The 25,650-nt window shown below is 44.4% G+C and overlaps 1 protein-coding gene across 5 annotated transcripts in view; it reads right to left on the bottom strand.

Moving 5' to 3' along the window:
• The window catches only part of ERBB4 (erb-b2 receptor tyrosine kinase 4), a 1,268,185-nt gene that overhangs the window by 397,533 nt on the left and 845,002 nt on the right, over positions 1-25,650 (bottom strand). For all 5 annotated transcript variants that reach the window (XM_053283383.1, XM_053283386.1, XM_053283382.1 and 2 more), the window contains exon 4: positions 10,407-10,541. In XM_053283383.1, coding sequence (XP_053139358.1) covers positions 10,407-10,541 — 135 coding nt within the window. The remainder of the gene's footprint in view (positions 1-10,406; positions 10,542-25,650) is intronic.

Genomic DNA, 25,650 nt, shown 5'->3' with positions numbered 1-25,650 from the left:
CATCCACTGCTAAATAGTTTTTGAAAGATTAAAAGATTAATGAGCTTGACTTGTATTTTTCAGCTGATAGTATGGTAAAGTTATCTGAAAGATGGGTGTCAGATGTTTGGACAGGGGGCGCAATTTCAGTGCTTGCCCTAGGCACTATTTTCCCTAGATACGCCTCTGTGCTGAATCACTTAGGAGCTTTTGGAAAGCCATTAAATCCATTAGCTGGCTAGAAGAACAAATGCAGCTGTTTTATGTAGTGTGCCATTGCCTCTTTCTCACCCCGCCTTTTATTTCTCTTTCATTAAGACACACACAACTTACTGTGCATTACCTCTGGTATGGGGACAAAGGAATAATGCTCACAGTTTTGCTAAAGCCCATGAGGCTGCAGCCCTGGAAATTAGTCCATCACCATGACAAGAAGAGTATATACAGTATTTTTGAGTGTTCAAAGGGCTTCATATACATAATCTTGTTCTAACACTTAACACAATCCTGTAAGGTACTGTAGATCACTATTATTATCCCCATATTTGCAGGATGGGGTGCAGCGTGGCTGAGAAAGAGTGGAGTGACTTGCCACTCCAGGAGTAGGGGGAGGGGTCCAAGGAGTTTGGCTTTAAAAGGCTGAGGCAAGCCAGAGGCAGAGAGGAAGACGGGGGGGGGAGGGCGGCGGCTAGCTGAAAGGTCAGTGACTCTTTCCCCATCTGAATCATCTTGGCCTGAACCAGGAGATTTGCTGAGCTGGCCCATTGGCCCTGACCAGCAGAGAAGACCAGCTGCTGAGATTCCTGCTGAATACTTGAGCCAGGGACCTGATTGCCCTGAGGAGCTGGAGCTGGACCTGAATGGAGGAGCTCCAGAGTTCATGTGAGAGGCAGGGTCTGGGGAGTTTGGCTTAAAAGGACTGAGGCAAGTCAGAGGCACAGCCACTGGCATATCTGCCAGCACAGGCACCAGTAGGTGGGCCACCTGCAGGCGGACACTCAAGCTGGCTGCAAAATGGGGTCAGCCTTTGGTGCTGGGCCTTGGCTGTGGGACTGAAGGCTGATGGGAAGTTATGTTTATGGTCTTCCAGTTTGTTTTAGTTTTAGTGGTTTGTGCCAAGCTGCTCAAAGGGATGTGTCTGAGTCTTCTTGTTAAGGATGGAGCAGGAGGCGCTTTGGATGAGATTGGGGCAACTATTTCAATAGTGGTGGGCAATAGAGGATCGGTTGTTGGCAGGCCAGTGTTGTGGACACCGACTCCAACATTAAACCCAGAGTTGCCAATCTAGAATTATGTAGAATCCAGGCCTCTGTCTGATTCCATTTTATTAAGGAATCAATTAATGCCTGAATTCAGATGAACTGACCAGTACATGACACCCAGGTCTCATGACTGCCTCTGATATTTGCTTTGTGAACGTAGGGGAACGTAGCATTGTTTCTCAGTGTTTGTGACATGAGTACTCAAAGGAGACACAATGGCCAGGCTTGGTTTCCTGTCCCACACTTATCCAAATGCTAAAAGTAACTTGCTCTCAGGTAATGTCTCTGGGGGAAGCTAATCCCTTACCTTCGCTGACAGAATGCTTATTGTGTTGATGTCACCTATATTCTGCCTTAGTCAAATGTATTGATTAACTAGCCTCAAACATGTACCCCTTTGCTGTTACTTTAAACATCCTTTTGTTATAATTACACCCTAGATAGATGTACACAAGAAGTAATTTAATTGCTGTCTCACACATATAGATCTGATTCTTTCCTAACACCTTTGACTTTAAACATTCTTGGGACCAGGCAGCAGAAAGTCTGGGGACAAAAGAAGATGCACATTTGTTTTTGGGAATGTCAGTAGATCAATATCCTTCCCAAATAACAGCTAACAGGAGATGGAACTCAGATCCTGTTTAACCTGGACTGACCTAATATCCTGAGCTAATTTCGATAATTAAAAAGACAATATCCAGAGGGTAACAGGAATGGACACCATTTTGTGATCCAGGAGACTCTATGGAGATCAAAGGAAGAAGCAACTATAAGAATTGAGCTCACCTAACGGAGAGCCAGCAAGCTTTGCCTAACCAGCAGAACTGTGCTCATCTGCGTATCCCAAGTGCTGCTGTCTAGCTGCACAGCTAGCAGAGACTTGGAACCTGCAGACAAGAGGCTGCTCAGTGATTCTTGCTGCGGGCTGCCCTATCAGGCTTCTTGCTGTGGGCTGCCCTTGCTTGCTTCCAGCTGCCCTATCAGCTCTCAGACTGTGGGGATAAGTTCCCACTCCCCACTGAACCCAACCATGCTCCTTTGTAATGCCAGATTGGTTCAAAATAAGATCAAATTATCCATGACTTGATCGTGGATGAAGGAGCCGACCTGGCTTGTATAACAGAGGCCTGGTTTGAGGAGGCTAGTGGTCCTATGTGGGTCCAATTTATCCCCCCAGGGTACTCTGTTGCTGACATTGTTGGGGGTTGTAATCTGTAAGATAGGATAGAACTTTCTGTTCTGGATGAGGTTACACTCTCCCAGAAAGAATGGGTTCATAGCTTGGGAGTGCTCTTGGACCCAGATCTCACCCTGGTGAGACTCAGGTTGGGACTGTGGCCAGAGCGCTTTTTATCAGCTGCAATTGATTTTACAACTCCACCTGGAGCATATTTAATTAAAGTCTTCAGGAGAATGACCTGAAAACAGTGGCACACCAGCTGGTAACCTCCAGGTTGGACTACTGCAATGCTCTCTATGTAGGGCTGCCTTTGTACATAGTTCAGAAACTTAAGTTAGTTCAAAATGCGGCAACCAGATTGATCTCTGGGGTATACCGGAGAGACCACATTATGTGTATCACTGGCTGCTGATATGTTTCTGGACAAAGTACAAGCTGCTGGTTATTAACTTTAAAGTCTTGGATGGCTTAGGTCTGGATTACCTCTCTCTCAGGTCTGGGTTACCTTATTTCTCAGGGTTACCTGAGAGAGCACCTTTCTCTATAAGATCCCCACTGCTCATTAAGATAATCAGGAGGGGTCCATCTTCAGGGTTAGGGTTCATTTAGGAATTATCTGGTGGCAGCCTGGGATCAGGCCTTCTCAGTTGTCAGCCCTGGGTTGTGGAACTTGCTCTCCTTGGTTATAAGAGGATTAGCTTCTCTGGAGGTCTTCAAAAGACCCATTTTTTAAAAGCCTGGCTTGTGGCATCTAATGATATCTGATTTTAATCTTAATCTGGTTCAAATGTTCTTTTGATTTTAATTGTTTTGTTATTTTATTTTACTGTAAACCACCCTGAGCCATGAAGGGTGGCATATGATTCAAATGAATGAATGAATGAAGGCTCCCCAGTGACTTCAGGGCAGAGATGAGATCTCAACCAGGGACTTCCCGACTTGATGCTCAGTTTCTCAGCCATTTCACAGCTACCCTAGTTCCAGACTACAACATACATTCTTCTAAGACCCAGAATTATTCACAGGAAACAAACCTTAAACGATAATAGATCATTAGACATGTATTTGAAACTGTATTCTGCCATATCCTCCAAGTTCAGGGCAGACAACATAGAGAGTGCCTATCTGCATAAGGCCAGTTCTGAATGAGTGGCCTCTCTGAGAGCTCTGCCTTCCATGTTCCCTTAATTTCCTCTCCACCAAGCCCTCTTACAAACTAGCTCACAACAAGCCTGTATCTTTTAGAACATTTGTAAAGTACTGAAACACCTTGCCCACCCGCCCCCAATTCTTGACAGGTGGCAATAAGATACCTCTGTTTCTTTGAGTGATTGAACCTGAATACACACACACACACACACACACACACACACACACACACACACACCTAGCTAATTGCAGGTATTTGAAAACCTGCATGTAGAATCTGAATAGACTTTTTGATTAAAGTTTTCAAAAAGCTGTCATGTTCTGTGATGCTTTCTGAAGTCTCAATACCTTTGTCACATCATTTTCACCATATTCAAAGCCTTGTAAAATTTGATGTGATGACTAGAGAAATGCCTTTCACTAAAGGTTGTGGGCATCCTAATTGTGATGAGGAAGTTCATAATAGGTTTCCAACCACTGTTCCATCTGATAGGGATTCCCAGATGTTGTTCACTACAATTCCCAGCATCCCCAGCTTCAGTGGCCTTTGACTGGGGAGTCTGGGAGTTGTAGTCAACAACATCTGGGAATCCCTATTAGAGGGAACACTGTTTCCAACTGCCATGAGAAAAAGAAAAGACTCAGGCTTCCTTGAACATGCAAGTTGATGGTTATATCTACTTGCACCAGAGAACCACCCGCAAATATCGAATCATCTTTTGCTTTGCTGCCATCCTGCTTCCCTGCCTGTAGTCAAGTAGACCTGGTGGCAATTATCAGTTTGTAGCTTGTACATGCTAAACTGAAAGCGCAGCAAGCCACTGAAGCTGGGACCTTCAAATTCAGGCATGTCCCCAATCACTATCAAAATTCACCTCTTATTATATGAACTACACAGTCATGGTGGTCTTTCACTCAGCACTTTCTGCTTATATGACTAGGCCAGTATTCAAAGACAGGATGCAGTTATTGGCACATGAAGGCCAGAAGGAACAAAAGACAATCCACTTAAATATCATTTCAAAAAGGATTTGAAATATCTTGTATATGGCTAAACAAAATCTGGATACATTCTGGGAAGAGAGAGGACAATTAAAAGAATGACAATGAACTTAAGTTCCCACAGAAATAATATTTTTCTGATGCATGAGTGTCTTATACTTAGGCAATAAGTATAAGTAAGTATAACTTAAAATATTATATGGATGGATGCACAAGCTACTTCTGGAAGAAGATATTCCAATTTTCCTCTGTCTACTTCCAGTTTCATTCCTTGAATTCATATCGTTTATAGTCCACCTTTCCAATGACAAGTCCAAAGTGGGGCTTCCTGCCAAGAAAAAGCAAAGGAGCAAAATCCACTTCCCTTCTTAACGATAGTTAAGCAGTTTTTGTCACTGCTCTGAATCGCAGTTAATAACAACCAGGGTTTTCTCACAAACCAGGATCAGAAACAATGGTTTGAAGCGGATTTAATATCCCAATTTAAGGAAAGTTCTGGTTTGTGCCAACTGATTAACATGGTTAAGAGGGAGGAAGAATATGCTCCAGGAGAGGGAAGGAGATGTGGGGGTGGGGAGCATGCATTCCCAAGGCTACTTCTGAACCTTGTTCAGAGACAGAGCTGTAATAATAGATGACTTCAATTATCCTCACATAGACTGGGCAAATTCATGTGTGGGTATTGACAGAGAGGCCAAATTTAAGACATGCTAAATGACTATGCCTTAGAACAGTTGGTCGCAGAACCAACCAGAGAGAAGGCAACCTTAGACTTAATCCCGAGGAGTACCCAGGACCTGGTGTGAGATGTTAGAGTTGTAGGACCATTGGGGAACAGTGACCATAGTGTGATCCAGTTCAGCTTATATGCAAGGGGAGCACTGCCAAGGAAGTTCAACACAGATGCTTCGATTTCAGAAGAAGAAACTTCTCAAAAATGAGGGGACTGGTAAAAAGGAAGCTGAAAGGGAAGATCAGGAGGGTCAAATCACTCCAGAAAGCATGGAACTTATTTAAAACAACAGTAATAGAAGGTCAGTTGGAATGTATAGCAAGAAGGAAGAAAGGTTCCACCAAGTTCAGGAGAACTCCAGAATGGCTAACAAGATTCAGGGAAGCTATAAAAGGGAAGAAGACTTCCTTCAGAAAATGGAAGTCCTGCCCAAAGTATGCCCTGGCTGAGGGCATGCCTTGGAGCCCCCCGACCCTGGTAGCTGAGGGATGGTGGTGTCCCCACCCCACCCCCCGCTCCATTGTCCCCACATCCTGGAACTGGGTGTTCAGGCAAAAAAATGGCAACTACGGTTTTATGTAAGCAAGTGTAAAGTGATGCATTTTGGTGTAAAAAGAATCCAACTTCACATATATACTGATGGGGCCTGAGCTGTCAGTGACTGACCAGAAGAAAGATCTTGAGATTGTGGTGGAGAGCTCAGTGAAACTTTAGACTCAGTGCGTGGGTGCTATAAAAAAGGCAAATTCCATGCTAGGGATCATTAGGAAGGAGATTAGGAACATAGGAAGCTGCCATAAACCGAGTCAAACCCTTGGTTCATGTAGTTCAGTATTGTCTACACAGACTGGCAGAGGCTTCTCCAAGGTTGGCAGGAGTTTCTCCCAGTCCTATCAGGGAGATGCCAGGAAGGGAACCTGGAATCTTCTGCATGCAAGCATCCAGGTGCTCTTCCCAGAGCGACCCCATCCCTTAAATGGAATATCTACAATGCTCATGTGTAGTCTCCCATTCAAATGCAAACCAGAGTGGACCCTGTTCAGCAAAGGGAACAAATCATGCTTCTTACCACAAGACCAGCAATTGGAAATAAATATGCTGATATTATAATGCCCTTATACAAATCTATGGTGCAGCCACATTTGGAGTACTGTGTACAGTTCTGGTCACCATATCTGAAGAAGGATATTGTAGAACTGGAAAAGGTGCAGAAGAGGGTGACCAAGATTATCAGGGGCCTGGAGCACCTTCCCTATGAAGCAAGGCTACAGCATCTGGGGCTCTTTACTTTGGAAAAAAGGTGACTATGAGGAGACAGAGCATTATGCATGGAGTAGAGAGAGCAGACAGAGTGAAATATTTCTCCCTCCCTCGCAACACTAGAACCAGGGAGTCATTCCATGAAGGCTGGGATATTTAGGACTGACAAAAGGACGTACTTTTTCATGCAATGCATAATTAATCTATGGAACTCTCTGCCATGGGACGTGGTGATGGCGACTAGCTTGCATGGCTTTAAAAGGGGCTTAGGCAAATTCATGGAGGACAGGTCTATCAATGGCTGCTAATTTGGTGGCTGTGGGCCATCTCCAGCCTCAGAGGCAAGGCGCCCCTAAATAGAGGAGCAACAGCAAGGGAGAGGGCATGCCATCAGCTCTTGCCTGTGGCCTCTCAAGGGCATCCAGTGGGCCACTGTGTGAAACAAGATGCTGGACTCAATAGGCCTTGGGCCTGATCCAGCAGGGGTGTTCTTATGTTCAAAGAGCCAGAGTTATGTTTGCACGAGCCTCATATATTATCAATAGCACAGGAGGGACCAGAGCTGGAGCTCATCATGGTCATCTAATTGTTCTCAGTTGAAAACCAAGACTTCAAGTAATCAGGGCTCCTGTCTAGAGACAACCACTGAACATGGCAGCGAGTCCAAAGATTAACCTGAAGGACTGAGATAACAATGTCACTCTGCTATCATATTGTCTCACAGGGTCAAATAGGAAATTAATGACACAGTTTTAGATTTCTCCAAAATGGTTGCTTTTGGTGGGGTGGGGTGGGGTGGGGAATATATAGAAGGTTGTGGGACCAAGAGAATGAAAATGAGAAGTATACCTCTGAATACCAGGAACTGGTGATGGGCAAGCAACAGGCAGTGGCTTGTGCCTTCGTGTTCTGCTTGTGGAGGTCGCAGTGGCATCTGACTGGCCTCTACTGGACACAAAATCCTGACCTAGACATCCCCTTGGGTCTCCCCCTCCAGCTTTAAAATGGCACTCAGATTATGATATTAGGTCAGGGAGCAAAGAGGGAACAAAGTGTTCAAGAAAGAGAAGAACTGCTCTGCATTCTACTAAGACGTAGATGAGGGTCTGAACGGTCTGAAAAATGGTCTGTTTTCCCACCAATTTCTACCACCTTGGGGCGGGGGGAGTATTTTCATCCACAGTCATGCAATAATTTGAGAAGCAAAACTTTTACATCTATTCTATGGAGTATTCAAAGAGATGTTGATGAGTTTACTTGGAAAAAAATTGTACGTTGCCTTTTAAAATATTTAAACAACACAGTGAGGCTCTCCTCACGAGCAGTTTAGGTTAGCTCGCTCTCCCCACAGACGAGCAGAGAGCCATCCCTAGGCAGGCCAGATCAGCTGCCCACACAATTATCTGCTCCGTCATGGAGCCAGTAGGTACTGCAGGGATCGGGGGATCCCTGGCCCCTGGAAGTTCCAGGATGCCGCATGTGAGTGCACGGGGCATCCTGGGGAGACCCCTGAGGCCAGGAGACTTGTTTTATCCTCCCAGTGGTGGTCTCCTTGTTACGGAGCCACAGTGCAGCATCTCACAATGGGGTAAATGGCATTAGCGGAGTGCACGCTCCGCTAATGTCATTTAAGGGGAGGGGTATTTTTGGAGGCTTGCTGCCGGGAGCTGCACAGCTTCCATTGCAGCATACAATCGAGAGAAACCGGGCTAGGCTCTGTTAGCCCTATTTCTCCTGGTCGTGGGAATAGCCTCAGTATTTCCTGTGTTAAGGTTTACTCTTGGATATTTTTTCTTTCTTTCTGTGTGTCTGTGTGTGTAACTGGTGCAACTGGTGCATTTAACAAAACTTCAAAGAGCTGCTTATTATTCTAACAAATCTGAATCACTTTTTCGTGCAGCTATATAAACATGAAACCAGATAATTATTTTCTGTCAGTCTATTTGTCATCTGAAGTTATAAACAACTGCAGTGTTTTCAAAATCAGCAGCTAATTATGATGTCACACAAAGAAGATTGTTACTTAAAGCATAGTAAAAGCAGCAGGAGCAAATGAAATCTTAACAGTCAAGAGCTTGCCTTCATTTCAGGGTCCAAAAATAAAACACATACATGAGAATACATATGAAACTGATCAACAAGTGTTTGTACATTTGAAAGTGATTTACTAGAAGATCCTGACTGAATGAACACTTCAAAAGCAACACCACTGAGGACAGGTCTACACATGTAACAGAATGAGATCCTGAGGTAAAAGACTTTATTGTACCACTTCACACCACCTTTGAATGTCCATTCATGAAAGAAAAGGGGAAAAAGCCCAAACACTTCCTGTAAATAGAAAATTGGGAGAGAAAGGTACTGTCCTAGCCCTTCCCTGTCGATTTGCTGTCTGAAGTGGGGAAGTCCATGCTACCCCCTGATTCTGTTGCATATGGCATAGCCTAGACCTGAGTTAAATGTGGTTTACTCTCAAATAAATAAGCATGTGCTGCTCTCCACCCTACAGGGCTGGCTCTAGGTTTGAGGAGGCCCTTGGCAGGGTGGCCTCAGGCGGGTGCCCTCCCCTTGGCAGGCAGGAGGTACAGTCAACAGAACCAGTCATAATGACTATGGCCAACTCTGGCAGCTGCCCAGAGATGGTGTAAGAGTGCTGGCAACGGGGACAACGGGCAGCCATGCAAGAGCCACCTGTGAAACAGCCTCAAGTGCAGCAGCATTCTTGCCTGTGTGTTTCTATCGGCGGGCGGGGGGAACCCACTGTTGCACAGCACCATCTTCTCTTCATCGTCTCCCTTCCTCTTTCTCTCCCTCCTTTTAAAAATTGAGCAGGAAAGAAGGAGAAGCAGCAAGAGCAGCAGTGTGGCTGCTCTGCTGCTCTACTTGTAAAAAGAGAGAGAGAAAGAGTGGGGGTGGGGGGGGGAAATGCGCCCACCATCAAAGTAAGGCGAGGGGGCCTACCCAACTAGTGATCAGAGGTGCTCTTCCCCCTGGACTTCCAGGCAGAGGTCCAGGGCTTCCACACCCCCTGGGCCCCCCCCCCCAATCCGCTCAAGTCTGTCACAGGTGGTGTGGTTACCCGGGTGGCCAAGCTTGACTGTGACTTGCACTGGGCGGCTGAGCGTGTCCTCTGCTTTAGAGACAGAGGGGGGTGGAGTGGGGAAAGAAATATGTGGGATGGGAATGTGTTAAGTTGCGGGCTGAAATGTTTCTGCTAATGCGTACTTGCATACATTCTTACATTCTTGTGAGTTCAGTTGCTGTCTGTGCCCTCAAGATCCCACGTGTTAAAAAATTGTGTGTGTGGGGGGGGGGATGATGCTTAATTTGCAGCAGGGTCGGGGTGCCTCCAAAGGCTTTTAGGTCCAGGCTCCAAAATTACCTAGGTGCACCACTGCTAATGATCTCCTCCTGGCTGGGTCATCACTGGTGGGCCTCCTCAGGGTTCTGAGCTCTTGGCAGCTGCCAAAGCTTCCACTCTCTGATATCGGCTCTGCCTCCTCGCAAGATAATATCTAGTACTAGTAATATTTTGTATTATGTAGTAATATAATAGTTCTCTCAACTTAAAATGCCAACTTGAGCAATTGGTTGGAAAGGCAGAATATAAATAATGGAATTAATATAAAATGATTTCAAAAAACTGGAAAGCAGGCATTGGTCCTGGGAAAAGCAGAATTAAACTTTAAGATGCAAATACTACAGAAGCACAAAGGTTATTACAGTAGAAAAATCAGGAGTTTGGTTTTTTGTTTTTGTTTTTAAAAATGGTACATGTGACCAGAATCAATGTTAAATGACAAAAAATAACAGGGTGTATTAGAAAGGCACTACTTACAATCTGTGCTGCTGTTTTTTGGAACCAAAGAGAAATTGGAAGCCAAAGGGTTGCGAACAATATCTTCCCAGTGAATAGTGTCTGCGTAGCAAAGAAACCTGTTCTGGTCAACGTATGCTCCTCCATTTAAGATTTCTATACCAAAGAGAAGAGGAGAAAAAACCTATATATTAAAACTATTTCTTGGAAGGATGATAACACATGGTCATTGCAGAAGTTTCAAGGAGAAACAAGTGAGAATAGCAGGGTACAAACCTGAGGCAGTCAAACCTGGGGAGAAAGCAGCATCTGAAATCTGAAACCACCAATTAGGCCCTCAGTGAAGTTAGTCATAGATTATAGCGCAAGCTGCATCACGTACAAGTTAGACAAAAGAACCTGTTGCTCTTGAGGACAGCTTCATTCTCCAAGTGGGGAAATGTCCCCCCCCCGCCGATATTTATTGTGACATATGTTATTTTAAAATGTACAGCTTTGCTCCATGCCTCTTCATTTTTGTAGGGACAATTATCTTTCAGCTTTCCTGAGTCATGGATTCCAAGGAAGTCTCAAGAGTACTTTATATGTTTAACATTCCCTTACAAATGTATTCAGAGTGTAGTTTATCTGCACGTGTTGATTTATTTTAAATCAGTACTGCAGTGAAGGAGATCGTTCCTGACGAATACACCCTAGGTTTTTGCAATGTTAGAGGATTTTGCAGCAGTGGCAAGGACAAACCTCCAATGCGTGAGCCAATGTGGTGTTCTAGACTGTTTACAAACACTGTATATGCCTGGGGGAAGGGGAAGTCATCAGTCTTCAAATGTTCACAACAGACTGCTGTAAGCTGAAGTTTATATTTTTAAATATATATGTACACAATATATAGTGTACATATATTTTTTTTAAAAATAGGCACACAAAGAGCTGTGTGGCAAGGCAGAGAGGTGGAGTGTTTGACCAGGGACTGGGAGAAGAGTGTGACTAGCTGGAACCAATTGGAGACTGTTTCTGTTCCCCCACCTTCCCAGGCAAAGGCATATAAACCCTCCAGTTTGCTGAGGTGCACTCAGTGTGTGCCTTGGTGTTGTGCCAAGTGCATCACTAAGTGTGCACTTGGCAATTCACTTAGAGGTACTTGGAGTACTGGAGGCCTGATTGTTTTTCCCCCTTTCTCGCTCTCTCTTTTTAACTCTTAAAGTAAACAGCAGTACTTTAGTAAGGCGATGAGAGAACCTAATTAAGGGGTACAGCTCTGAAGTTTCTTAGAGCTGTGAACCCTAGGATAAGAATATAACGATCTCCTCCCTGTCACTTCCAGTTTTGTTTTGGGAAGTATTTGAAAGAAAAGTTAAGAAAAGTTCCGATATTTTGTTTTTGTGTTTTAATTGATATACATATTGGTATTATACAACTATTTATGGTGGAAACTAGATCTCAGAAAAGCCAAAAGATGAATTTAAATTCTACCCCATTTGATCAGAAGTCTATTTTAGATTTCTATTTACCTCTGGAAAATAGAAAATGGGGTAATTACTATAACTCCCACATGGCTCTGTGGTCACCAGAAGTCGACACCACTCGAGGGCACAACTTTACTTTATTTTATTTTACTATAACTCCAAGAAAATCAAATTTTGGAACTGTAACTCTCCTTAGCTTAGGTAGCCATCTTCAATTTTTTTTGGCCAAGATAGTGTCAGACAACACGGATATTTGGTAGCTTCTTAGAATGACCAGCACAAAGGCAATGGACCCAGATTTTTAAAGCAATTTAATGTTCTGAGATGTTCTGAATCAAACAAATACATCCAACAAATACATGCTTTTACAACCCTGAAACAACTGTATTGTCTTATGGACAGTCCTCTATCTGATAATAATGAAATGCTTACAGATATGTTTAAGTTTCTTTGGTATCAGTGTTTTCTTTCAGTTCAGATCTATTAACAAGTTGGATTTGTTAGAAAAGGAAATATAAAGTATCGAGGCCAGCAGGAAGATGATGCTAGATCTTATTGAAGCAGAAATTCTTACAGTCGCTCCCTCTACTAAGATCTTTGATAACGACCTACATAACTTCTCTTTGGATCCTGGACACGAACATGCCAATAGTCCAACCCTTAATCTACAGATACCAAGGGGGCAATTAAATGAAATTATGTCAGATTGGGAGATGCATAGAGAACAGTATAAGCCAATAGTTAAGGATATAGTTTCAAGGAATACCTTAAACAGTGCAGATTTGACATTTTCAGATGCTGATCTGATTATGAGTGGCATGAATCCTCCATAGATGAGAATAATAAAATAGATACTATGATAGGAGTGGTAGGGGAAGGAGAAGAGAAATCTTTTAAGGGGGATTTGACACAGTGCTATGAAGTCCAGGAGCCTGAAATGGCATTGGAGGAAACCAATCCTCCATCGGGCTCTTTCCTTTGTATTTCAGTATTTAACTGGCCACTGAAAAGGCTAAATGGTTCTTGGAGAACCAGAACTGAAGTCCTTAGAGACATATTGTCCAAGGTTGGGGAAACTTGGGATGACAAAGGAGACTTGAAATGTTCCTGTTCATACCCTGTTAACCCCAGGAAATCCAGCGGTATTTAGTTATGTTTTCCCAATATAGACCACAGACACCACAGACGTGCCTTTTAGAGTCTGTTACATTGGTTTTAAGATAAAAGCATTTCTATTAAATTGGGAAATCCTCAGAATATCCAGAGATTTAATTCAATTTATAATAATTGTCCTTTCACATACTCAAATCTTGTAAATAAACAGAGATAAGTTGTTAAGAGGAATTTCTGTGAATCAGGAAATTTGAGGGAAGATCTTCCCCCGTTTGTTATATATACTAATAATATTTTAATTAAGGAAAGAAGGAAAGTTGCTGATCTTGAACATGGAGGAAAGCATCCCACAACTTTCTCAGTAAAAGTTTGGACATACCCACAGTCAGTTCAGATGAATTTAGAATTTAAGGGACAAGTAGGAAATTTTCAGAGAAAGAGAGATCAATCATGGGGTAGAGGAAAGAGCATAGACAGAGGCTTAACCCATCCTACGATGGGTATCAGTCTCAATATCCCCTCCGCTTTTATTCTAGCATTGTTGATTGAGCGTAAACAGAACTGTACGTTTGGTCTCTTAGTATGTCTAAACTTGTACATCCTTCCAAAGAATTCATTGCAGCATTCAAAGAGCCTTTGGAAGGATCTACAAACATTTCCTGGAAGCAAGCATTGTAGTCTGTGGTGACTTTAATGCTAGTATTGTCGTGCCTCCACTTGAGGACATTGGAGAGGAGTGGGAGGCAGGCAACTTACTAGAAAGTAGGGAGGCACCTGAAGAGGAGGAGGCCAGTAATGTGAATGGGGAGGTAATTGAGACAGGCCAGAGCGAGTGTTTAGCACAGGAGGGGCCAGCAGGGCCGGGTGATCTTGGGAGAGAAGGGTCAGGATCCGAGCCAGAGTTTGAATGGCCGCTATCTTCTTAAGAACGCAGACAGGGAAACCATCAGCAGCAGGTGAGGGAATTACGAAGGAGTAGTCAGCTCATGAGAAGATAGAAGACAGATTGAATCTATGGAAGCTGGTGGGGGTGGAGTGTTGATTAAGTGTATGTGGCTGCTGGCTATAAATCAGGCAGCCTTTGCCTTGAACAAACTGCTGGAATCAACACGTCAAATCTGCTTGGAGCTTTTGTTGGAGAGATTGTGACTTTGGAATTTGGGCTTCCCAGTCCTCACTTCTGTAGTCTTGGTGAGACTGTTAAACCTGACTATTTAGCAGTAAAACTGAAAACTGAGCTACTGGCTATTGTGTCATATATTTCTGGCCAGTGTCTTCCATTGAGTGAGCTTACTTATATTAATGAGAATGCTATAATTCCAAAGAGTTGGAAACCTCTTCAAAAAGATGTGTTTTAATTTGGTGTTTTTTTAAAAATAAAAAAATAAACACTGAGGAAGGGAACATGGCGAAGCTCTTCTGGAAGGGCATTCTAAAGCTGAGGGGCCACAACTGAAAGGGCCCTGTCTCTAGTCCCCACCAACTGGATCTCTTTTAGTGGCGGGGCCTGAGATGATGAGTGGAGGGCCCTGGCAGGTTCATACAGGAGAATGCAGTCCTACATGTACCCCGGCCACAAGCCAAAGTTTACTCATGTGAAGGGCCAGGCAGCAGCAGCAGCACTGCGTCTAGTGAAAGGAGATATTCCTCACATGTGATGAGGACGGATGCTATTCCTGGCCTTATACTCACTCATGGGGATACCCCTTCACAGCCCATGAGAAGAACCATCTGTCGGGCAGGGATGTCAGGCAGAATCACTAATAATGTGTGATGACATTCCTTCTCCCGCAGACCACTCTCTCATGAGATTTTCAGGCCATGGAGGCACGTATGCAGGCCGGACGGCAGATGCCCCCCAGCCTGGTTGCTTGATAAAAGCAAGCCACAGGTCGGGTACCCTAGCAACACCTCTTCCTGTCTTGATGACTGCCGCAAAGAAGCAGTCAAAGTGGGCCCTCTGCTGGCCCTTCTGTCCATTTGAACATGTCCATCTTCATTTTTGCCTGGAATGGCGACCCCACTCTCCTGGGCTTGCAGGCAACCAGGTCTCCCCTCTCCCATGATTCTGCACGGTGGCAGAACTGCATATGCTGCAATGCCAGGCTGAATCCAAGAAATCTGAATGAGAGTTAAGATCAGTCTCTGGTTCCCATGTTTCCCCAGTCTGCCCACCCAGCTATGCCCAGAGATATGGAACATCAAAATCTCCTTTGGGGGCATCAAAGGCTTCTATGGAGAGGAGGGAGTGACAGCACAAACGTTCTACCATTAACCAGAGAGAACGGGCCCACCATTAACCAGAGAGAATGGACCCATGCAAGTGAGCCCCCCCCTCCTTTTTGGGATAGTTTGACTAATGAACGGACAGTGACAGAAAACCAAAGGTGGCAACCCTAAGTTCCTCCCCAGTAGGCCAGTAACCCTCATGAGAGGGCTGGTCCCCCTGGTGGCAAGCCGCCACAGGAGCAGGAGTGTTGTTAGGTCTCCATGGATTGCTTTGCTGGCGAGAGCCATTGCAAGAGCATCCTTGGTCACAGTGGGCCAAACACCAGGATCCTTTGCTGTCCCTCATATACATATCATCTCCTAGGGAGTCATCATGCCCCCTTCCCTTTCCTGAGTAACAGAATAGTGCCCTTCAGCAGCACCCCCAACAGAAATTGTGCTTGTGTGAGACTGTTTTGTTGCAGGGCTCTTATGATGGCAGTGTTGCAATCGCTGTCAGAAGAAGGGCTTGAATGGCATGGCATTTAAAGGGATTTAAATGCCCTTTCCCTGCCGAGCGCAGGCAGTCTACTCCAAAAAGGCACGAGCGCATTCAGCACCCCCCCTTAAAGATCATGGCCAATGGCTGCCACTCTGGAGACATTTTGATGCTTTGCTCACAGTCTGGTGACATGAGGGCTAATGAGCTTGCTGGGATGTGGCCTTGGAGGACCAGGAAGAGGGAAGGGCTCCCCTGCCCTGAAAACAGAGGTTGCCGGGCTGTGGTTGGATGAACATCTGCAATGCGATTCATGGTTAGAAAAATTAACCACAGTTTTGGCAACCTCCAGTTTAATGTTACGTGCAAATGCAGCCAGCAAGTGAGGAGGAGAAAAACCAGCACAGTGACTCCACCCTCAAGCCAGTACACAGACACATTCAAATACACACAAAGATGTCCCAGATCAAGAACAGAGACAATGCCCATAGTAAATCCCAACAGAAGATAAGGAACAAGAGTACATAGACATGACCATGCTGCCAGGTGTTGCTTCTCCTATTTTTGCAGAACTATGCGGGCGTGCGGGGGAGACTCAACTAGTGAAATTCTTCCTTCTATGTAACTATTAGAGGTACAAAATCAATGACACCTCAGGATCTGGTTCTCAACCCCAAGTGGCCAGCAAGTCTAAGTAGAAGTGAAATGGGGAGCTGAGTCTTTATTTCACAACCAGGCACTGCAGGGGATGGGAGGAGAAGCAAACCCCTGACCTGAGCCAAAGAAATTGGAAGAGTAGGTGGCAGTCATGGTATATGAATTTGCTTCACCTCCCTCCCACCATGGCAGAGACAGCTTTATCTATGATAAGTCACAGCTGATGCCACATCTCTGACTCAGAGAGGAGGAGGAAAAAAGGTCCAACACTAAAAAGCTGAAAAACCCAAAATAGATCCGATACTCTGAAATGAACAAGTATTGTAACATATGGAATGCCCAACAGATTTCAGAAACTATCTTCTTTACAGGCAAAAGGTCTGTCTTGTTCTGCTAGCAGCAAACCAGAACAGTGAAGTTGGAAAATTTCTATAGAGGTGAAGCACAACCTTGGCCGAGGCTAGACCCCACAGCTCCTTTTCTGCTGCATGCTATAAGTGGGCCACAACAACAGCAGAGTTAGGTCAGGTGTCTAGTTCGTCTGTGCAAATATACAGCTCTGCAGGAATGTAGCTATAATTGAGTGGATGGGTTAAAAGAACCCGGGCCCCCAAGCTCCTGAGGACCTCCCCCCCATTCCACCCCTCCCTAGTTTCTTCATTATCTCCCTCACTCCAAGGGGCCACTGGGGAGGGGGGTGAACTCAGGCCTCCTCTCACCTAGCTATGCCCCTGCAGCTCTGAATAGGAGAAGCTAAATAATCCAAACAGTCTCGTTGACACGGTGCAGAAGTGTGTGTTCCCAACACACACCTCTGTGTGGGACTCAGATCCCTAACCAACTCCCAAGCAGTTCCAGGGGCCCCTTAAACAGAACAGAGCCCTATGGTGACAATGCTGGGAAAGACTCCACTTCCTGGCACTCCCCATGTGCCTTTGGAGATGGCACAGGAGGGCAAGAAGGCCCCACTCTCTTTAAGGGGCTCTTGGGACTGGTAGGGAGTTGGTTAGTGATCCAGATCCTGAGCAAAGTGCATGTTGAGAATGCTCACCTCCATGTGGTGCCAGCAGGGCTGTGCAGATTATTCAGCTTCAACTATTCGGAACTAGTATTACAGTAACTGAAACTGTGGGTCTCTGAAATATTTGGCATTTGTGTGGTGTAATGGATAAAGCATTGGACTAGGGTGGAGGAAGACCTGGGTTCAAACCCCTGTTCATTCATGAAACTCACTGCTGACCTTGAGCCAATCATTCTCTCCCAGCTTAATTCACCATACAGAATTGTTAGGATGATAAAATGGTGCACACAAAAGGGTGGTATAAACATTTAATATATCAAGAACAAATAATAAAATAAAAATGTATACTGTCACTGTACACTAGGGGGGAAAGAAGTCCAGCTCATAATTATAAAGCGCAATGGAAACTGTCCCTTGTTTCCAAGCATGTGTGTGTGTGTGTTTGCGGCAGGGTGCGGGGAGCTGAATCCAGGTAGTTCTCTGCCATTACTGGTGCTAGGAGATGGGTGCAAAGCTAGTGTAAACCACCTACAATTCCCAGAGAGCAATACAGTAATGAAAATGCACATGACCCCATCAGCATGCATGTGGCAACTATGAGCCAGGAGAGTTCTAGGGTTGGTGTGAAAATAAAAATAATAAAGTGAAAATTCAGAGTTGTTCCCTAGGGCATTAAGAATTTTGAAGGGTAGCCAAACAAGTTAATATAAGGCAAGTGAAGTTTCTCAGCAGGTTCCTTCCCGTACATCCCCAGAGAGAGCTCTTGGAAAGTAGATGAGCTTTTTCTGCACGCTCACCAAGAAAGTTCATAATTAGAGTCCATTCCCAATAAAGCCATGGGGAGTTTGCCATCACTAGATGAAATTGATCTGGACTGATGAAGGTGTGTAGGAATAGGACCAAAAGAGACAAATTATTGCTTGCCAACAAAAATCCTAGCATCTGTATTAGACAGCATAGGAAGGAGAAGCTCTGATGAAAATGATATATTTAATAACAATCTTGTTCAATTTCATCCTCTGACCGCATTAATCAGATACAGGTATTGACATTCACTTCTAGGAAACGGTTAGCTTAAGGAGCTTGGCTTTTCCACAGAAAAGGGGATTACCCTAAACAATAACCATTCTATATATAAGCACAAGAGATTTAGATTAGGAACATAGCACTTGATCATCTGCATGGCATGGATATTCTTATGATGCACACAACATCTGTTAGTAATTTTGCATCAGAAGACAGGTGGAATTTGCAAGGAAGGCCCAGTGATTAGAAACCATTCTCATTTTTATGTCATGAATACAAGACCAGATCAAACCCTCAAAATCTGGCATTAATGTCTCACAGACTGAAAAATCTCAATCCAGCCTTAACTAAACCCATGTACATTTATTTAATTATTCTCTCCATTATCTAGGCAGATTGGGAAGCCTGTATTTGGGTACCTGCTCATCTTAAGATTTGGTCGCTTTCAAATTTGATTTTTAGGACTGTGCACATCGGTAAATGTTGGAATTCTGTTTTGGAAATCCCAGCCCACACCACAAGGAGGCAGCCACTCATGAGGCAATTGCCCCAGGTAGGAGGGTAGTGCTGGAGGCTCTTCAAAAGCCCCCCGACACTGGCACAGAGATGGTTGGGTGGCTGCAGAACCCCTTGGAAGCATCCGTGGGAGGGCGGTGTTGAGTGTCAAAGAGGAAGCTCATCATTAGCACAGGGCAGCTGGGAACCATAGAGATGCCGGGGAGATGTAGTTCCTCTTGAGCTTCTTGAGGAACTACATCTCCCAGGCATCCCTGCAGTTCCCTGTCACCCCGAACAAGAGTCAAGCTTTCTCTTTGTCACTCCCTACCCACCACCCCCTGGATGCTCCCAAGGAGTGCCGCAGCCACCCAGCTTTCTCTGCACCACGGTTGGGTGGCTTTTAAAGCCACCCCCTTGTGGTGGGGGCTGGCAATTCCAAAACAGAATTCCAAAATTTGCTGATGTGCACAATCCTATCATCAATATTTGGGGGGTTGAAAGGTTTTTGCTTCTGTTGCACCCATAGGTGAAGATACACTACCATATAGTTTTTGTCAGTTTTTGAAAGTGGGCAACTTTTCTGAACTCTACCTTGTGCCTCCCCCATAACACAATACCGATAAGCAAAGGTAGGTATGTGGAGATTCTCATATACTGTTCATTTCCTTCTGTTGCATGCAAGGATCTGTGATTTGTGGCAATCTATTACTTGCATTAGAAGAGGAACATAACATCACTGTAGGGGTGTGCAATTTGGATTTTCGGTGTTTCGATTCGGATCCAAATTAAAAAAAAATTCATTTTTGGGTCCGAATCTGACCCATCCAAATCAACTCTGATTCGATTCAGATCCGAATTAATCAAAATCTGAATCTGAATCGATTCGGATCAAGAAAATGGATCCCAGGGCCAAAAGAGTGGAGTGGGGCGGTAGCGCGTAATAGGTGGTGGCTACCACCCAAATTGCAGAAGGATTGCAGGGCTGATTTTTGGTGAATTGTTGAAGTTTTAGTGTCTTTGGGGCAGATTTGGGGCATAAAGTGGGATCTGTGGTGGAAGAGTGGGGTGGGGTGGTAGTGCCTAATGGGTGGAGGCTACCACCCAAATTGCAGAGGGATTGGGCAAAGGGCTGATTTTTGGTGAATTGTTGAAGTTTACGCGTCTTTAAGGTTTTCCCCATAAGGTATAATGGAGATGTATCACTTCATGTTGAGGGGAAAGGGGTGGCCTAGAGAGGTGTGGGTTTGGTGGTAGTTCCCAAAGGGGGCAAGGAAGCTACCAGAATTTTTTCAAAGGATTTGGGCAGAGGGCTGATTTTTGGTGATTTGTTGAAGTTTATGCATCTTTAAGGTTTTTCCTCATAAGGTATAATGGAGGTTTCAGCAGCCCCATAAGTGCACTTGGGGGGTGCTGGGGTGGCCCAGAGTGAGTGGTGGTGTAGTGCACATAGGGTGCCAACCACCCCATGGGTTTCTAACCCATGGGGTACAGGGTTCTGTTGTTTCTGAGGTGTTCTGAGTGTGGATTTTATGATAGCAAATGAGAGTGAATTCATGGGGTCTCATTGAAAATCTCATTTGCTATCATAGAATCCACACTCAGAACACCTCAGAAACAACAGAACCCTTGCCCCCCTTGGGCACTACCACCAACCCCACACCACTCTAGGCCACCCCTTTCCCCCCGACGTGAAGCGATACACCTCCATTATACCTTATGGGGGAAAACCTTAAAGACGGGTAAACTTCACCAAAAAATCAGCCCTTTGCTCAATTCCTCTGCAATTTGGGTGGTAGCCTCCACCCATTAGGCACTACCACCCCACCCCACTCTTTTGGCCCTGGGACCTGAAATTCGAGTAGTCGTCAGATTGGACCTTTTTGCATTGAAGTCAATGGGAGGCAAAAAGGAGGGAAATTCAAATAGACATCAGAACTCAAAATGGAGGAGGAAGAATAAGCACTTTATCAGACATAAAATGTAGAGCCGAAACTCCAAATCATTCTGAGCCGTAATGAGAGTGATTCATTTCGGCTCCAAAACATTTTGGGAGGGCAAAAAGGTGATTCGTTTCGGCAATGAATCACCCGAAATGGGCAGTTTTGGGTACGGATCGTTCTGTACCTGAAATGTTTCACACATCCCTACATCACTGACCAGTGCTTAAATTACAGAGGGGCCAAAGGTCACTGACCCCCTTGGCTACCATTGTACCTGTTCTGTATGTTCTGAAGCCTTCTATGTACCACAGAAGGTTACAGAAGGACTACTATTTGGCTAAAAATCCATTGGGGTGTGTGGGGGTGGGGGTGTTACAGATTTCATAAAGGAACTCCTAACCCTTTCCCCCATAATTTGAGCATTGCTTCTGACCCCACCTTAAACCACACACAAATAGTTATTGTTAACTTTAAAGTTCTATTTTCTTCAATAGCTGTTCCCCATTTCCTATTTTGTCATATTTTCCCAGTCCATCATTTCCCCCTTTGCTCTCATGGGATGGATCCTTAGATAATATAAATTGCCTCAACTCAGTCCACTTCAGTGAATTGCTTCAAATTAGGTTGAGCATCTGCTCCCCATTTATGTTGTGACTCTCGCTTCTTCATTTTCCCCTCCCCCATTGAGAAGAATGCTTGAAAATACCTAATAAACCTTATGACACATTAAGCAAATGAAGCTCAAATGTAATCAATATACAATGGAGTTGCATTATAATGACCTCATCATCATAAAGTTAAAACTAATTTTAATTTACAACAACACTGAAAGCAAGAGATAACATTAAATTAAAAAAGAAAACCAGAAGGAGAAAGGCAGAGACCCTCTTGATGCTGCCAACAAGTTAGCAGGAAAAGGCAAATGAAAAAATCAGACATTTGCTCAGCATATCCCAAAGAAATCCTTGAAATTAATTTGGGCTAGTTCTTCTGGGAAATTGAGCTTCGGAAATGTAATGCAAGTTCTTCTATGCACTTTATGTTCTTCAGTAGCCTGAGCCATGGAGTTTGGGGTGCATGACCTGGACTATAACATTTGAATGCTCTCTTCCTTTTACCTACTAAGTCCTAGCTGGGGTGCAACTCTTGTACCCTTTTCCAATCTGACATGTCGCTTTCCTTAAGCCCTCCTCACAAGGATTCCTCTCTCAGACTCTTGAGGACCTCAGAATTTGCTGCCACATTTCGAGGTATTTCTTAAAACAGTGGCAGACTTGGCAAAGGAGACAAATTCTATGCTAGGGAGGGCTTTGTAGCCTTCCCCCGTTCCATTATTGGCTGGTTGACATGAAGAAATGTGGTATGTTTAAAGAGCACTGCTATTGTCTATGGAGAGAGCAAGTTTTTGAAGATGGACACCCTTCTATCAGATCCATTTTTTTTCATTGGACACTATCTGATGAAAAAATGTCCAACAGGGCATACATCGAGTGGTTTCCAAATTATTAGACCAATTCTGTGCATAGCTCAAAGATCTGAAAGGATGAACTTAAACATACATTCTACTGTAGGTGACTTCACATGACTGCTGCCAAGTTGGTAAGGTGGAAACTGGAGATTCCTGGGGAGCCCATGTTCCGATCGGGTGTTATGTCTGAATCCGTCCAAGTGCAGTTTGCGGCTGACTTCTTACTGACTTGGTCAAGCCAACTTCAGTCCTTGGTTACAAATCTTGGACTGAAGTCAGTAAGAAGTTGGAAACTTCAGCCACAAACCAGACTTGGATGGGTTTGCACAGCAGGCCTGATAGCAGTGTATGCTCCCCAGGAACCCACTTTACCAACTTGACATTGGTTGTGTGAAGCAAACTAATGTGTCAAAGAATGTATGGCTTGCACATACATATAATGTCAAGTTGCTTGACATGCACATTCAGGTCTTTGAATTTATTCAGATTATCTACAGGGCTTATCGAACCCCCCCTCCCCACTTTAAACAATATCCATATAATCCAGCCCAAGGTAAGCATGTTCAAGTAAGATTGAAATAGTAAATCAGAAGTGATTAACATTCACTAGATAGAACCTGGGTTTTATTTTAAGCTACAATTTTATCTACTACAAAAATATGAAAACACACCATAGCCCCTTCTCTAACTTCGTGCAGCCATGAAAAAGAAATAACAAAAGACTATATCTATGTGTGTGTGTGTGTGTGTGTGTACACACATATATATACATATACATACACACTTCATTGCCATAAGTGTTCAAGCATCACCAAAAGGGTAGAAGAGCCTGTATTAAGTATAATACTGATAAGAAAAGTCCTAAATTTAATTTATGTATTTATTTTTATACAAGTGTTAGTCTTTAAAAATCCCTAAAATGTTCACAAGAATTAAAAATGAAAAATAGTAAACAAAAGCGTATTAATACAAGACAAAATCTATTCAACTACAGAAGTAAGAGCAAAAAAACAAACCAAGGAACTGCCTATCTTGTTTTAAAAAACAACCATCAAAAGTACAGCAGAAAGAACTACTTTTTAATTTCTGCCTGTGGTTTCCCAGACTGCGAACTGTACCATGGGAGGAAGTGACTTAAATTAGCATGAGTTAGCACAAGAGTATAAATCCACAATGAATCACTCAATCATAAATAAGAATAAACGTTTGCCCCTTCACACTTCTGCTTTTTATTGCAGTTAGTTCAGGTGTTTCCAACTAGGAGTGTTCATATGGCATGCTCCTCGCCTTCCTTCTCACCCATCGCTGGCCAATCTGATTGTGCCCCACCTCCCCCTTTCTATCAGTGCATTTTTACCAGAAGGTAAATTGCCAACCTCTGGCCAACCCACATTATCCCTATCGTGGAGTTCTGTCTGCAGGTCCACCTCGCAAGGTGGGCTGCTCTGTCCCTCCACATGGCCAACTGTGCCTGGTCTGGGAGTAATCGACAGTGCATCACAGTGCCTCCTAATGTGGTCCATGGCGATGCTTCCCAAAAGCTGGTTGGGCTGAAGCAGCTTGTACAGTAGGAGAGGGCTCCAGGCATGGAACAGTGGAGACTCCTCACCAGTTATCCCCAGTACTTGGGCATGCAGGCAGGTGTGAGGAACACAAGGAGCCTCCCAGTCACCTTAACTCTTCTGTTGGTTGTGGGCACCCCCTTAAGGATGGGAACTTCAAACCTGCCTCTGTATTTTTAATTTTTTAACAGGGAACCCAGTTGTTGTTGACTACAACTCCCAGAATCCCCAAACAAAAGCCATTCTAGCTGGGGATTCTGGGAGCTGTAGTCAACAACATCTGGGAATATTAGGGATGTGCATGGGACTGGGCGGGGGAGGCTTTAAGGTGGGGGGTGTCACTTACCCCTCCCAATGCTCTTTCTCCACCAGTGCTCCAGTTTTCTGAAGTCCATGGGGCAGCAGTGTACCTCCCTGTTACCCCGTTTGCCCCCGTTGTCCAGAACTAAGTGGAAGTATCTGGTGCACCTGCGCACACATGGCAGACTCAGGTGCACAGAGGGTGTGATGTGCCTGTGCCAGAGCACACAGGTGCGCCAGATACTTACGCTTAGTTCCAGGCAATGGGGCAAATGGGACAGCAGGGAGGTAAGCTACCGCTCCATGGACTTTGGAAAACCAGAGCGCCAACAGGGGGAGGAGCAGTGGGAGGGGTAAGTGCGTCCCCCCGCCTTTGAACTGGTGGAAACACCCACCATTTGAACTGATTCAGAGGCCCATAAAAGACCTCCAAACTGTTTCCGTGCACATCCCTAATCCCTGTTAGAAGGAACACTGCCGACATCTCCAGGGAACAAATTTGGACACATTTCCATCCCTGGCTCCAGCACTTCCCCCTCCTGCAATTAAACCATCAGACTGCAACTGACCACAATCCAAATGGGACATACAAATGGGAAGAAAATTGCAAGACATCCCCACCTCAGTCCTTCTTTTCTTTTTTTCATTAGTGAGACTCTTCTCACGATTAGTGAGAAGAGCCTGGATGGGGTTTGCAGGGCTAAGTCCACTCTCCCCGCAGACGAGCAGTCAGTCTGCTCCGGGGTCAAGGGTTCTCCCTGAACCCCATGTCTACAATGGAATAACTACTATCCACTGTTCTGAGGCAGGGGGGAGGTGAGTAAGTATGCCTGTGAATTTCAAGGCATTCTGTGAACTTGCAGTAGACAATTTGAAGAGGGTATCTATAGTTTCCAAGCAGAAACTTAGATGTATAGGCTGGTTTAAAATTTTAAATTTCTGGCTTATGACCTTCAAATATAAAATCTTCAAGCACGCAACACAGAAGAACAAAAACTGTTGAGCCAGAGTAGAATAGTACTCTTCTGAACAAACTAAAGAAGCCCAACAGGACAAAAATAAGAACAAGCAAACTCTATAGAACAATGCCCCTAGAGGTCATTCACGTTGTTACACAAACCATGTCTAATTGTGCATAGTTGGTTTGTGTAATGATGTGAATGACCTCTAGAGGCATTGTTCTATAATGCTTGCTTGTTCTTCGTTTTGTCCTGTTGGGGCTTCCTTAGTACTACCCTTCATTGACTCAACCCTTCTTGTTCTGTTGTGTGGCATGTGTTTGTACTGTGCACTTGAAGAGTAAGCATGTACTGTAGAATCTTGCTTGTAATTCTCTAAGTACAGTACTGTTAGTTGTGCATAGTTACACATTATTAGTGGTAGAAAAATGGAGATGGGGATGCATATCCAGTTGAAACTTGGGCACTGTGGATAGAAAACATCCACATTTGATGGTCATCCAATTTATGTCTGTGTAATTCAGCATGTAATATGAATGCAGAAGCCT

Source organism: Hemicordylus capensis, chromosome 1 (assembly GCF_027244095.1).
Source record: "Hemicordylus capensis ecotype Gifberg chromosome 1, rHemCap1.1.pri, whole genome shotgun sequence".
In the NCBI taxonomy this organism is placed as follows: Eukaryota; Metazoa; Chordata; class Lepidosauria; order Squamata; family Cordylidae; genus Hemicordylus; species Hemicordylus capensis.
This window is presented reverse-complemented; position numbering and strand designations above follow the sequence as displayed.